At 36.7% G+C, this 15,716-nt stretch overlaps 1 protein-coding gene across 3 annotated transcripts in view; it reads left to right on the forward strand.

The window, feature by feature from the left end:
* Positions 1–7,919, forward strand: part of garem (GRB2 associated, regulator of MAPK1) — a 101,972-nt gene extending 94,053 nt beyond the window's left edge. For 2 of the 3 annotated variants that reach the window (XM_072255420.1, XM_072255438.1), the window contains one exon: positions 1,558–4,606. In XM_072255420.1, coding sequence (XP_072111521.1) covers positions 1,558–2,494 — 937 coding nt within the window. In that variant the 3' untranslated portion in view covers positions 2,495–4,606. Of the gene's footprint in view, positions 1–1,557 lie in introns of all 3 variants that reach the window. The other variant, XM_072255429.1, reaches the window with a different exon arrangement.
* The last annotated feature ends 7,797 nt before the right edge of the window (positions 7,920–15,716 follow it).

Here is a 15,716-nt window from a genome sequence, read left to right on the forward strand (position 1 = left end):
GAAACCGTCATGCTACTGTGACAATTATAGCCATCTGGGCTTGGGAGTACTTCGGAAAACCATTGTCACTCAACACAGTCCGTTGCTGCATCCAGAAATGCAACTTGAAACTGTATTACGCAAGGAGGAAGCCATACATCAACTCTATGCAGAAACGCCGGCGAGTTCTCTGGGACCGAGCTCATCTCAGATGGACCGAAAGATGTGGAACCGTGTGCTGTGGTCAGATGAGTCCACATTTCAGCTCGTTTTAGGAAAAAATGGGCGTTGAGTTCTCTGTGCCAAAGATGAAAACGACCATCCAGATTGTTATCAGCGAAAGGTGCAAAAGCCAGCATCTGTGGTGATATAGGGTGCATCAGTGCCCATGGCATGGGTGAGTTGCATGTATGTGAAGGTACCATTGACTCTGAGGTGTATATTAGGATTTTAAAGAGACATATGTTGCCATCAAGGCGACGTCTCTTCCCGGGACGTCCACGCTTATTTCAGCAGGACAATGCTGGACCACATTCTGCACGGGCTACAACAGCGTGGCTTTGGAGACACAGAGTGTGTGTGCTTGACTGGCCTGCTGCCAGTCCAGATCTATCTCCTATTGAAAATGTATGGCGCATCATGAAGAGGAGAATCAGACAACGGAGACCACGGACTGTTGAGCAGCTGGAGTCTTATATCAAGCAAGAATGGACAAAATTTCCAATTGCAAATCTACTACAATTAGTATCCTCAGTTCCAAAATGATTAAAAAGTGTTATTAAAAGGAAAGGTGATGTAACACAATGGTAAACATGCCTCTGTCCCAACTTTTGTTGAGTGTGTTGCAGCCATCAAATTCTAAATTTGTGTATGTTTACAAAATACAGTTAAGTTGGTCAGTAAAACTATTGAAAATCTTTTCTTTGTACTTTTGTCGGTTAAATAAAGGTTCATGTGAATTAACATATCACAGATTATTGTTTTTATTGCATTTTGGAAAATATCCCAACTTTTCTGGAAATGGGGTTTGTATATTTCTTGCTCTTTCTGTCCTTCTTTTCCATACTTGTATGTCTTCCCATGTTTTTCACATCCTCTTTTCCTGCCCTGTCTTGCTCTGCCCCAATCACACCTCCAGTGGTCTACTGGATCCCTAATGTTTGTCAACAATTCAGAATAGGCTAGTGAATTTTAACTTGTGATTTTAAATAAAACAGTCCCATGTCATCTGAATTTTTAGTTATTTGTTTTTCTGACTTGTTTAAAACGTGGCACGTGTGTTTGTGCTAATGTCCTCAAGATTTCTGATTTTAAAATCATGAATTCTCTGTTGCAATGGATTACTGCAAAGAAGCAAAATCAACCGAATTATCTATCTGTCATTTCAACTGGTAAGATTTCCTAATTTTTCTTCTGAATCCTAATACTTAAATTTTGCACCGAATATATTGTATGAATTGATTTGAAATCGATTCTCAGCTGTTCAGCAGATGCAGTTGAAGGGAAACAGGTTCAACTATAATGGGATTATACTGAATTTTAAAGTGTCTAAAATCATTTGTTTTTCATGTTTTACAGTGGTGCCATGGAAAAAGATGCATCTCCATCCAATGAGAAGCATTCCTCAGCTTCCTGTTACCCTTGCAACTGGATCAACTCTAATTCTGTACACAGTGGAACTAAATCCCCGCTTAGAAGTCCTGTATTGGATTCGCGTTCAAATCGTTCATCATGGCCAAACCAATATTATGGAGATATTGATGACCAAGATACTGGTAATTTTGGATGTCAACACAGAAGTTATTACAGCTATCCTCGTCACAAAATGTCGAGTACTCCCAAGAGTACAGAACCCATACAGTTTCAGGATGGTAGTATTGACTGTGCCGGGAGAGGTGAAGGGTTTTCACTAAATGCCTTCTCTGAGCAGCAACAATTGAAGGATGATGGACTCCACATTATTCCTACTGAATGTCCAAGCTCCAATATTTATTTCTCAGATGACAATGGAGAAAGTTCTTCAGCAGATTACAAAGAGCAAAAGCAACCATGCATCTCTTCATCACCTTGTGCACTAAAATTTAGTGATGAGGAATTTGTTGATCTGGAAGCTTTGTTTCTGCCGTCACCTATAGATGGGGCTGAGGATGAACCTCGGGTTTGTTCAACAGATCTACCTGATAATTTTTCTAACAAAAATACCCAGGACATATTTTCTACTCCTCCTTTATTTTCTTCTCCACCACATTTGCAATTAGTAACACGGTCATGTGGTGATGGGTCACCTTGGGAGCCACCAACTGATCTTTATGGACTTTCTATAGAAGAGGTGTCAAAATGTCTACAGTTCATCGGTCTACCTGAGGAGATTGTGTCACTATTTATGGTGGAAAAAATAGATGGAAATTTACTTGTACAGCTTACTGAAGAGATCCTATCTGAAGATTTTAAGTTAAGCAAACTTCAAATTAAGAAACTCTTGCAGTTCATCAGTGGTTGGAGACCGAAGATATAGTGCAATGACTCAAATAACATGGGTGCAAAGTATCTGACCTCAGCAACTATTATTTTGCACTAAATAACCACGATTATGTACTGTGTGAAATTAGAGTGAATGGTATGCTTATTAACATTTGTAACCTGATAGAAATGGCACCCTACAAAGATTATCTTGATGAACATATTATTTGTACGATACATAGCTATACAAACTGCTTGTTTTTTTAGAACAAAAATGGGTTGTTCTTCATAATGCTGTAATTGTAGCAAAGATGCAATGATTTGCAGAACAAAACAATTCTGTGCATTATTGATCAAAAGGTCCACCCAGTTTGTCTCAGACTGTTGCCATACAGATTTGTAGTTTAACTCTGCTGTTGTGGGCCAGTGCTGCTGCTTATCCACTCTGTTCACATTATATTCTCTTGGTGATTAATATATAAAATGATGGTGACACTAGTTTTTACTACTGCACAGAGGTTTCTTTGGGAGATGTACACATTCAGATTAATTGAAATATCTCAGTTTTTGTGTGTTGATGATTGAATGAGTAAACTGAACAAGTTGACATTACATTAGATAGAACCAGTTAATATGTTAAACCCATTTTGATCATCATTAATGTTCTAAAGTTATGAGGTTTGTTGCTTCCATTCAAATTTCTCCATTCTCTGCTCCAGCTTTTTCCTGTTTTATATCTAGTTTGTATAGATGAACAGACTTAAAAAAAAAACTTGGACAAAAGGTTCGTTTTGACCAATTGCCTACCTTGAAGTGTAGCTTGAATATTAACTTATTTTTTATCCAATTTTATTATTTCCTGATTAGATTTGCAGTTTTAAACTGTACCATTGAAGTGGGTTGTGGAGTGCGCAAAACTGATGGATTTTTGCTTTACAAAGTGTAGGTAGTCATGCTAATTTTAATGAAGAAATTCCAACTGCTGCTTTCCCCAGTATCCTACTTGATTGCTCTTCTAGGCTATTTTTAAAATAACACAATATAATAATAACTGACTTAGAAAAGTGCCTTTCAATACCTCAGGGCATAGCAGAACACTTTAGTCAGTTAACCAGTATTGAAGTACATTGTAATGGAGGAAATGTAACAATTATTTATACAAGCAGGATTCTAGAAACTGGAGTGAAATGTCTTTATGATGTTGGTTGATGGGTAGCTGTTGTTAGTGGTTATAACTGAGTGAAAGGTTTTGAGAGATATATCTAATAGTAAATCTCTCATCTGTCACTTATTTTCTGTCAGTTGCTTCAGTTTGTATATAATGACACTGGGTTTAGGTATTCTGATAAAATACATTTAAAAAAAAATCTGGCTAAGGTTTATAACTTTGCAAAACATTTAACCCGGAATGGATTGAATTTGAATTTTCACTTCTAAATCTCAACTGGAATATATGGTCACTGAACAGCATTATATGGGGTGGGACAGACAAACACCACCATCTTTTGAAAGACATTGAGGTCAGTAAATATACTTGATCAGTGATGCAATTGTCCCTCCGGCAAGAAAAAAATACTGAGCAAAATCAATAAATCTTTGAAAATTAATCAATGAAGTGAGTTTGCCAACCACATACCAATAATTAGCTTAAATCCTAGCAATATTGATGAAAATATTGATTCTAGAAGTAATTAAAAATGTAAATGGTTGTTAACACTTCATTATAAATTATAAGCAGATTAACTTAATAAATAACAAGTTCCAAGAGGATGGCATGTGATTTTCCTTTATTTTGGGAATTGCCATTTTATCACTGACTTAATTTTAATGTTACTTGATCCTATCGATAAACAAACTTCATATCTCAAATAATTGCAATTAATGTATGTTAATAATGTGTTAGGAAGTTTACATTAGGAACATAATTTGTATCAGCAATATGCCAAAATGAACTTGTAGCTGGATTGTAGATGATTTTTTTATTTACTTTTTTCTTTACCACTTGCTTAAGATGTGGGAGGAAATCCATGTAGTCACAGGGCAAATGTGCAAACTTGACACGGACAAGATGAAACCTGATCTCTGGCACTGTGGGTCAGCAGCTCTGTTAGCTGCACCTCTGTGCTGAATTGTTTGCTTATATGTATTAAAATCAATAAATTCTATTTGACTTTGTCAACAGCTATTTTTTTCCCATTGATTTTAATGGGCTGCTTGTACATACACCATTTAATCTAAAGGACAAGTATCCCAAAATGTACATACCCAATATTGGGTTCCATGAGGCAGCACAGACACACCACGATCATGCTCTGCTGAGCAGAAGACTGGACCACATTGTCTGCTTTAGAATTATCCATTTGTAGGTGTTTCCAACAGCAGATTTGGCATAACTCTCTGTGGAAAGTCAGTGGCATTATATTAAATCTCTAAGCCTATCATTCCATTCCAAGGAGAAAAGGCCAGTTGCTGCATACTCCACAGAAGTAATCAATCTAGAACATAAAATCATGCCACATTCTGGCAGATCGTCCAATATTTCCCTGTGGCTTGAGTTTGTAGCCTTTGGTATTATCTGAGCAATATAATCCATCCTGACTTCCAAAAATGCATTAATGCTTTTGGAATTAACTGTCTTAAACCCTGGAATCCTGATAACCTGAAACATCCACATTTGCTTTCCCCCTACAGATGCTGCTTAACCTGCTGAGTTCCTCCAGTATATTGTTTGTTTCTCCCATATGTTGAGTGTTTGGCTTATGAAACTTTGCCTTAGCTGCTGTAGTTCATATATTTCAGCTTTGCTGTAGTTTTCCCTGGTGTCTGCTTAAACAAATTTGCGTCAAACTTTAAAGCATTATGGGAGATTCAGGAAGATAAGAGGAGTTGGAGCTAGCAGGAGGAGAAAGAGAAGTTTGGGAAATTCCAGTGGAATTATCTCTACTCCAGACTGCCTGCCCTTGGAAAGATCTTTTTAACTGAAAGCTCTTCAATGATGCTTTAGTTTCTGTTAACATCGTACAATATAGGGAAGCATTTGAATTTACGTCAAACAGGAATGAACTTGTTAAACATCCAGGAATAGAACAGATGTAATAGTTGAAATAAAACCAGAAAATGTGCAGCAGATCAAACAGAATCTGACCAGAATGATTAACGTTTCTGAAGTAGAACAGAGTTAAAAATGGACCATATTGCTTTGATAGAGAGCTGGTGTGCACAAGATGAGCAAAAAGACCTTCTGTGCTGCAATGATTCTATGATTTACTCTTGCAGTAAAAAGAATGTCTACAAAGTAGTGAAGGCTGAGAGATGGAAAGGAAGACTATGACAAACCTGATGGTGGTGCCAGCTGGGAAAGGATGAATAAGGCTTGGTACTCAGAACAGATCCATCTGGTGGTGATGTATATAGTAGAATATAAATGAAAAGACAAGTCAGAAAAAAATGCTAGAACTGATCGATCCAAAACACTACTTTCAGTATAAATTTGGAATTTATATCTTTTTGGACAGCTTTAGGTTGAAACTATATTTTGAGAATACATTTTGGGCAAATTTAAAGAGTATATGTACAAATAACACAAGATATATTAAAGACAATCCCACTATTTTAAAATGAATGAAATGTTTTACTTGCAGCTCACCAGCACTCCCTACTGACTGATGGCCAAAACTTTACCACAATTACATAATTGAAAAGGTCTTATGCAGGGTGGCAGAGACGGTATTGGGAAGCAACTGTTTTGGATGTGGTTCTGATGTTAACTGCCAAAAATCATGGAACATAGTACCATGTATGATTTCAGCAAACATTTCAATGCACTCTTTCACATTTCTGAGTTGAGCTTTCAGACTGCCTTTCCATTTATTTGCAGAAAGTGTATGCACTCTGTTACTTATGAATGGAGAGCAGCGATTCCAGCAGATGGATATCTGACACTTTTTAGATGCTGAAGTGAATACATACTGTGCGACAGTTCTCTAGACTTTTTTAAATGTGCATTGATAATGACTTTCTCCATCAATGAGCCTTTGCTTCCCATGGGGGAGAAATGATTTAATCTACTAATTTGGTAGTGTACTATTAAATGAAGATGAAGAGTACTGGATAGGAAGAAAGCATTTTTATATCTCATCTTTGAATAAGAAATGAATTAGCATAATTTAAAATGACTGAATAGACTGATGTATTGTCCTTGGTTTGTAACAGAGGAGGCTGATGTGTACATAAATAGATTTAAGAAACTTTTCCCCATGGCAAGATCTCCAAGAGGTCATAGACTTAAAATGAGGAGCAAGGGGGGCTAGAGGATGATCTGTAGAAGAATTTTTTTTTCACCCTGAGAGTGGTAGAATCTGGAATGTACTACTTGGGAAGGTGGAGGCGGATACTCTCACAACATGTAAGAAACATCTGAATGGGTACGTAAATTGAAAAGGCATAGCAGGCTACAAAGAAGGTATTGGTAAGTAAAATCATAGGACATAGGAGTAGAATTAAGCCATTTGGCCCATTGAGTCTGCTCTGCCATTTAATCATGGCTGATCCTTCCCCCAGCCCCACTCCCTGGTCTTTTCCCTGTAACCTTTGATGTAGCATCTAATCAAGAACCTGTCAAACTCTGCCTTAAATACACCTAACGACTTGGCCTCCACAGCTGCCTGTGGTAATAAATTCCACAAATTCACCACCCTCTGCTAAAGAAATGTCTCCACATCTCTGTTTTAAGTGGATGCCCCTCTATGCTGAGGCTGTGCCCGCTTGTCCTAGACTCCCCCCACCATTGGAAACATCCTTTCCTCATCTACTCTATCTAGGCCTTTCAACATTCGAAAGGTTTCAATGAGATCCCGCCCCCCCCCCCCCATCCTTCTGAATTCCAGCAAGTTACAGACGCAGAGCTATCGAAAGTTCCTTGTATGATAACCCTTTCATTCCTGGAATCATCCTTGAGTCCTCTCCAACGCCAGCACATCTTTTTAGGATGAGAAGCCCAAAACAGTTCACAATAATCAAGGTGAGGCCTCTCCAGTGCCTTATAAAGCCTCAGCATCACATCCCTGCTCTTGTATTCTAGACCTCTTGAAATGAATGCTAACATTGCATTTGCCATATTAGAATTAGAATTAATAAAGAATGTGGTGGTTGACATGGACATGGTGCTGTTCTTGTGTTGTAGGACCTTATAACTCTATGAATATATTTGACCGAGGAATTGGTAGCATGCAGCCTTAAATTAATGGTTCACCCTTTTTTTTAAAAAAAGGGTTTGGAATGTATAAGGCATCAATAAAGTGGATATAACATGATAAACCTGTTACTACATCTGTAAAATTACCAGCTTTGATGAAAGGCTATAAACCTAAAAGATTATAAACCTAATTGTTTCTCCCATGGCAAAGATGCTGCCTAACATGCTGAGTATCTCAAAATTTATGTTTGTATTTCATCCATAAGAAATAATAAATCTAACTTAATCCAGAGAAACTAAAGTCTGGTAAAATGCATTTGAAATAACTGATATCATTCCTTTTCACAATCTCTCTTATCGTAATGCTGTTACAAACATAGGAATATGGAGCAGAAGTAGGCTACTTTGCCCCCCAAATCTGCTCTGGCGCTGCATCAGATCATGACTTATCTGATTGTAACCTAAACACCACATTCACACCTTACATATTTACCTTCCTCTACTTAAAAAAAATCAGATTTTGCTTCTAATATTGCTTAAGTAAAAAAGTCCTAAATACTTTAATTTGAGGGGGAGGGGGACAAATTTTGCTTCATCTTAGTTTGATTCTATTTTTGTATGTTTAAATTAAGTTGTTGGTAATACCAATAGTGAAAAGTTTCAAGTATAACACTTGTTCTTTGAGAATAATTTTGAAATAAATGGGGAAAAGTTTCTTCACTTGAGATGAAAATCTCCCTTTGTACTGAGATCTGGTAATCTTACAGTTCAAAATAATGAGCTGAGCAAGTCAATTTTTTTGTGGTAGCTGATTAGTTTTTGTTTTCATGTTACCATCTGATTAAAACTCTTAAGATGAAATTTAATGATTAGGCTACTGAATTTGTAAATTGGCCCATATTTGGAAAAATAAATCAGATATACTGAACAACTGAATCAGAGCTTACCCTGAAAAGATCCTACAACTTAGAAAAATAATTTATAAGTTACAATCGAAATATTCTCTGTACACCAAAGAAACCTTGCAACCATAGGAAGACGAGGTAGTTTGTAGACAGCATTATATATTTTTTTAATTTGGGAGCTTGGTTCTTTTAAGAATGGGTAGCTGAGACATAGTTTGTAAAATAAATAAAATTTTAAAATCTGAATATTTATCTATTTATTGTTTTTAAGTTCTCAAGATTTAGCACTTTAATTATCTTGTAAAAATGCTCTAATAAAAGATTAATCAGTGATTGGAAGCATTAGAAGATGTAGCTCACTCTGGTTTGCTAGTTCAGTACATAACGTATCGATTCACAGCAATTTAGTGTTTGAACAGAGGGCAATTGATGTTCAGGATTGATTGGCAAGAAAAAAATAAAAATAAGGGAGGGTCAAGCAGAGCAGCCATTGTTGGAGTGGACGGTGTTAGAGTGGTCATTTGAGGCTTTAGTTCTTGGAAACTTAAGCCTGGAGAGGTTTGAATGAGAGAAGATTTTTAAAAAAATTGTATGTTTATTCATTGTAATAGGGTGTAATAGATAGCAAAGACTGTTGGAGCTTGCAGTGGGATCTGGACCATCTGGAGAAATAGGCTGAAAAATGGCACTTCGATAGGACCAACCAGGGTCAATCTTTCAAGGTGAATGGCAGGGCACTGAAGAGTGCGATAGAACAAAGGGATCTGGGAATACAGGTCTAAAATTCATTGAAAGAGGCAGTACAGGTAGACAGAATCATAAAGAAAGCTTTGGGCACATTGGCCTCTATAAATCAAAGTATTTCATACAGGAGATAGGACGTTATGTTGTAATTGTATAAGATGTTGCTGAGGCCTAATTTGGAGTATTGTGTGCAGTTTTGTTCACCTACCTACAGGAAAGTTGTAAATAAAGTTGAAAGAGAACAGAGAAAATTTACAAGAATGTTGCCATTTTCTGGAGGACCTGAGTTATTTGGAAAGATTGAATAGGAGAGGACTTTATTCCTTGGAACATAAAGGATTGAGAGGAGATTTGACGGTGGTTTACACAATTGAGAGGTATTGCTAGGTTAAATGCAAGCAGGCTTTTTTCACTGAGGTTGGGTGGGACTACAACTGGACTACAATTGTTAAAATTGTAAATATTGTTAGCAGGAATTTCCCCATCCCTCAACATTGGGACAGACTAGTTTTATTAGTGATCTGACCAACAGGCAGGATTCCCTATGGAAGTCACAAGTAAAGCTTGACCTAGATTTCTCTCTCAGCTCTAAATCATTCATGTAAATTGTGTTCAGCAATGCCCCAGCAGTGATCTCATGGAACTCCATTATCCATTATCTTGCAGTGCACATAACTGTCCTTCTATTCCTTCACTCTGCTTTCTGTCTTGAAGCAAGTTAGCAATTTATTCTGCTATTTATCTTCCAACAAAACATTCTTTGATCTGATTATTATGGAGTGTCTTATAGGTCATTTGAAAATCCAGATTAGGTTCATCTACTACATTACCATTGTCTACCCTAAAAATTTTTTTGGCCCATGTATACTATTCAGTAATATGTTTCATGTCTAAATGTTTTTGTTCTCCCTTTTAATAGTGATCCCATTATTGTTTTCTATTATTAGTTTCAATGTAATAATGACCTATAATTCCCAAAGTATGTTCTTTCTCCCTTCTTAAAAATTGCATATTACATTAGTTTGTCAGTTCTCATTGTGCACCTTCTTCCAATGAATTCCTAATTATGATTAACATTAGTTCTGCTATCCTTACCTTAAATTATTTTAAACAGCATGCATGGAAACCATCCAAATTTGGTTTGATTAGATTATTTAATGTAAGTACATTTATTCCATTACTCCATTTACTCTTTCTCCCTAATAAATACGAAAGCAAAATAATAATATTCATTATCTTAATGTTCCTATTTCTATTCTGGTCTTTTTTTTCTTTTACTATTATGTCTGCAAAATATTTCACTATTTTTGTGCTCCATTTCTAAATGCTTTTTTACTGTTGTAATATAATGTACTTTACTGATTCCTTTGTATTCTCTATTTTCAGACACTCTTCTATGGTCAAAGTATCAGAATCACAGTCAGGTTTATTATCACTGACATCTGTTCATAAAATTTGTTTGTTTTGCAGCCGTGGCGCAGTGTAAATCATAATTACTATGTTACATAAATAAAAGTGCAAAAGATGAATAATGAGATGGTGCTCATGGACTGTTCAGAAATATGATGGCAGAGAGGAAAAAGCTGTTCTTAAAACGTTGAGTGTGGATTTTCAGGCTTCGGTACATGCTCTCCAATAGTAGTAATTTGAAGAGGCCACGTCCCAGATGGTTCTTGCCCTCATTTGTTCCTTTCCTCATGAGCATTTATTGTGCTCATTTTTTAAAAATGTAATATATTTTGTTCTGCATTTTTCTTCCTTTGTTCCTTTGTGCTCCCTTTGTTCTACATTAGTGTTTGTCAATATTGTTGCTTGGCGTATCTTCCCAATTCAGTCTTTCAAAATCATATTTTCACAAATTTAATGACCTGGTTGTTATCATTACTTATTTCCTTCCCCATCTTTAAGCATGTCATTTGCTGCCAAAGTATTCTACTTACCTCATTTGTTTTATTCACTATCATTAGATGCATTAGAAAATTCTTCCTCTTTTTTTAACATAATGGGTTAAGTCGGAAATCAATATTCATTGGGGAATTTCTAATCCCTTATTCTATTACCAACTTCTTCAATCTACTTGATATCTAGGTTGTTGAAATCTCATCATTATTATTCTAGATGTTCTACTTTCCATATTTTTGGGTATATTTCTTCATTCAATTCTTCCAAGATTTAGTAGACTGCCCACTATGCATATTAATATGATTTAAATACTTACTTTCAATCTATATGGATTTTATGTTTGCTGTTATCATAAGTACAACCTTTTTTCCTCTACTGCAATTCTATTTTTGTCGATTAGCACTGCTACACCACGTGCCCATTTTCCTTTTCATCTGTCCTAAGTACATTATACCATGCAGTGCTTAATTTCCTAACTTGATTTTTTACAACTATATTTCAGTAATCTTTTCTAGATCCGGTTCCACTCAGTGATTGTCTCCTATTTTCAGCAGATTCTATATACATTGTTACATGAACAGTTCAACTCATTCTGAAGGGATTTCCTCTCACTTTGTCTTTAACCATTTTATTAAGCTGCCATAACATAACCATTTTCTTCCCATGTATCCTTACTTTATTCTTTTCTCAGATCTCTTCCTGCTTTGTTTATACTTAGAACAATGCTTCTTGTAAATCCTTTGAGTTTAAAGCCTCTGACAGCTCATTATTCATCCTTATTGATCTTTTCCACTCAGACACATCCCACCTTGTGTAAAGGAACTCATCCTATCTTCACATCTCCTCCTGTCCTGGAATTGATGCCTATGTACCACAAAAAGAAATTCCTCTTTTCCATACTTATTGAGTGAACTCTTCTGACCTGACTTCTGCACTAATTTGCACGAAGTTTGGGTCATTGTCCAAAATGATCACCTTCTAGGTCTTGCATTTTAATTTAGAGTCAAACTGCAGCTTTCTCCATCCTGAATCTGTCTCAGCATTGATGAGCGGGAGTGCGAATTGCAGATATTCTGATGGTTCATGGGTGAGTCTTTGGAATGTTTTAAATAGATTGGAGTCATGCACCCCAGGAAAGCAATGATTCAGGAAGGGATGGGTGTGACTGAGGGAGCTGGATGGAGGAATTTTATGAGAGATTGAGAAAGGGTGCTATATCCTCACCAACAAGCACAATGTCCCTGCTACTTAAGAGAATAGGGAGACGGACTATGGGGATTAACAGCTGCAACAAAGATCAATACACTGTGTCTCAAAGGCTGACTAAGGGGGGACAAAAGAAAAGTAGAGATGTGGTAATAATCAGGAATTCTATAATTAGGGAGTATATAAATTATTTTGCTTTTTTGTCTCCCATGAGACTCCCTTCTGCAGCTAACAAAGATTCTGAAAGTTGTGTTAGCTACAAGGTGTAATGTCTCGATATATCTCATTGGTACATGGAGATCCATTTGGAAATGGAAGAAGTAAATTCAGTATTAGTGGTACATGGCGGAAGAAAGAACACAGCGAGAACAGGAGGTGGTTCTGGTGAAAGAGTAATAGCAGTTTTTCCTCTGAATTAAAATGTAGGCCCTGGTAGATAATTGTGCTCGTTAATTGCCCAAAATTCATGCAAATTGATACAGAAGCTTGAGGCCAGAAGAGACTCTCTCTTCCACTTTGTTTTCAAATATTTGGAATCATAATGTGCTACTTTTTCCATTCTCCCTGCTTCTTTAATTATAAATCTATAAATATTCATCAGTATTTTGATTTGAATCATTAACACCTCTCAAATCATGGTGTGGGTTTGGGAGAGGATATCAATAAAAAAACAAAGCCATTAAATCCCATTTCAAAAAAGCAAAGTTTGTGCAGTTGCAGCAAAGACTTCAGAAAGTAAACTGGAAGGAGTATTACATGCAGTGCATGAAATGCTCATACCCAAGGATGGGAGAAGCAATAAAAACAATAGATCAACTACATGGATGAATAAAGATATACATAAAAATATTGAAGAAAAGACAGTTCTATAAGGAATACAGTAGGGCATATGAAAAGATGAGAGTTATAATTAAGGTAGAAATTTGGATTGCCAAAAGGCAGGTTGAGAAGGATGTTTCTGATATGCTAAGAATAATACCAAGAATTTTTTTCAATACTTTAGAAAAAGAAAAGTAAAGGAAGAAGTTTATTAGCAATAATAGTGGGATGTTAAATTATGCAGAGAAGAACATAATGGATACTCTTAATTCATATTTAGCTGAAGTATTCACCTGTGAATATGTTAGCAATATGCCAGTAAGTGTAAAGAAAAATCAGATTGTTTTAAGTTACTTAGAGATCTTAGAAAGTGAGGTCCTGCTTCAGCTGAAAAGGCTGAAAGTTAATAAATCTCTCGGGTCAGACAACCTATATCGAAGGGTATTTAAAGAGGTCTGTGATTATATATACAAACCCCTAACACGTATTTTTCCAAAAGTCATTGAAGACTAGTGAAATCCCTGAGGACTGGAAATGGGCTAACGTTGTCCCAGTATATAAGAAAGGTGACTGCACTGCCCTGCTAACTATAGACCAGTAAGCTTAACGTGTATCGCAGGCAGGATAATGGAAACAATAATAAAGAATGAGATGGAAAATCGGATGATAAGAACGGGCATGCTAGCAGAAAGCTAGCATGGGTTCAGAAAGGTGAAATCATGTTTTAGTAATATGCTGGAGTTCTATGAAGAAGCAACCAAAAACTTATGATAACAATAGAGCGGTTGATATTATTTACTTGGACTTTCAGAATGCTTTAAGGTCCCCCACAAGAAGTTAATAATCAAATTACAGGAGTTAAGATTTCAGGGTAAGGGTGCAGGACTGGCTCAAAAACAAAATGAGTTATGGTGAGAGGATCATTTTCACACCTAGAAGTGGGGTTCTGCAGGGATCAGTTTTGCTGTTTTTCACTTGTGTTAATGATTTGGATAAACACAACAAATAAACTAGTAAAGTTTGCCAATGACACAAAATTAGAGGTCAGCCTGATAACATTCAGGCAATACAGCTAGATCTAAACACAATTCAGACGTGGGCAGATAAATGGCAGATGGAAGTTAATGTAAGTAAATGTAAAATACTACATGTAGGAAGTAGAAATATTAGATATGAATATACAATGGGGAGGGGATCTTGCATTAGAAAGTGCTCTGTATGAGAAGAATTTGGGCATCCAGGTAGACTCATCTATTAGGAAGGCCAAAAAATGCACTCAGTTGAGTTCAAGTCAAAGAGGCGTTCTCCTTAAGCTGTATAATGCACTTGTGAGGTCACACCTTGAATATTGTGTACAAGTTTGGTCTCCATATTGTGTGAGGGATGTGAAGGCATAAGAGAGAGTCCAGAGAAGGGTGACTAAACTCATTTCAGCAGCATATGAGCTATGAGGAAAGATTGAAATAATTAAATCTTATTTTAGCCTAAGTAGGCATGGAATGAGAAGAGACATGATAGAAGTGTTCAAAATCATTAAAGGCATAAGTAAAGTGGATGCCAGCTGCTACTTCAGAATTAATTCATCATCAAGGTCACAGGGCCATCGGTGCAGACTGGTTAAGGTGAGATTTCTTTACACTGAGCTGTGGACACATGGAACAAACTACCTAGTTGTGTAGTTGAGAGTAGCATCTTAGAGACTTTAAAACCTAATCTCGATAGTTATTTCAACAAACTATATAAACAGGAATTTGCAAATGCAAACACGAGGAATTCTGCAGATGCTGGAAATTCAACCCTGGTCTCGGCCCGAAATGTCAACTGTACCTCTTCCTAGAAATGCTGCCTGGCCTGCTGCGTTCATCAGCAACTTTGATGTGTGTTGCTTGAACAGGAATTTGGCTGCTTTGTTGGGCGAATAACCTGTTCTTGTCAAAAACTTTCTAAATGTTTAAATGTTCTAAGCTGTGTTTCTCTTTTTGCACAAGCTACCTGACCCATAGAGTGTTTGGAGCATTTTCTTTTACTTCAGACGTCTAGCATCTGCAGTAGTTTGATTTTCTACTTTTGTTTCATTCATTGTTCTTGAACTCAAGAGTTTCATATTCACAGCTGTTTTGAGTCAGATATCCGGCACAGTGGAGAGCAAGGGGATTTGCACGATTTTCCGTCACCCCAGCGGAAAGTTGCGATTAGCGCAAGATCCCCAGTACAATAACACGCATTCTGAGTGAATATTGGTTTTATAGTGCGTGGGTGTCTGGATTGTGGGTTAGAGCCAAAAAAAACGTATCATTGTGGGGCATTCCTCTGCTGTCAACAATACATGTCTGTCTCCCCCCCCCCAAAGTGTACTCCTAAGAGATATTGTCGACTTCAATACCTTTCCTTGAACAGTTATATTTTTAAAAAGATGTATTCGAGCGACTATGATAATCTCCGCCTCGAAAGTTCGGGCTGTTGTGATTGGAGAAACTGGGAAAGAAGGAAGGAAAGGGCGGGGTTTG

The sequence above is a fragment of the Mobula birostris genome, chromosome 1 (genome assembly GCF_030028105.1).
Source record: "Mobula birostris isolate sMobBir1 chromosome 1, sMobBir1.hap1, whole genome shotgun sequence".
NCBI lineage: Eukaryota > Metazoa > Chordata > Chondrichthyes > Myliobatiformes > Myliobatidae > Mobula > Mobula birostris.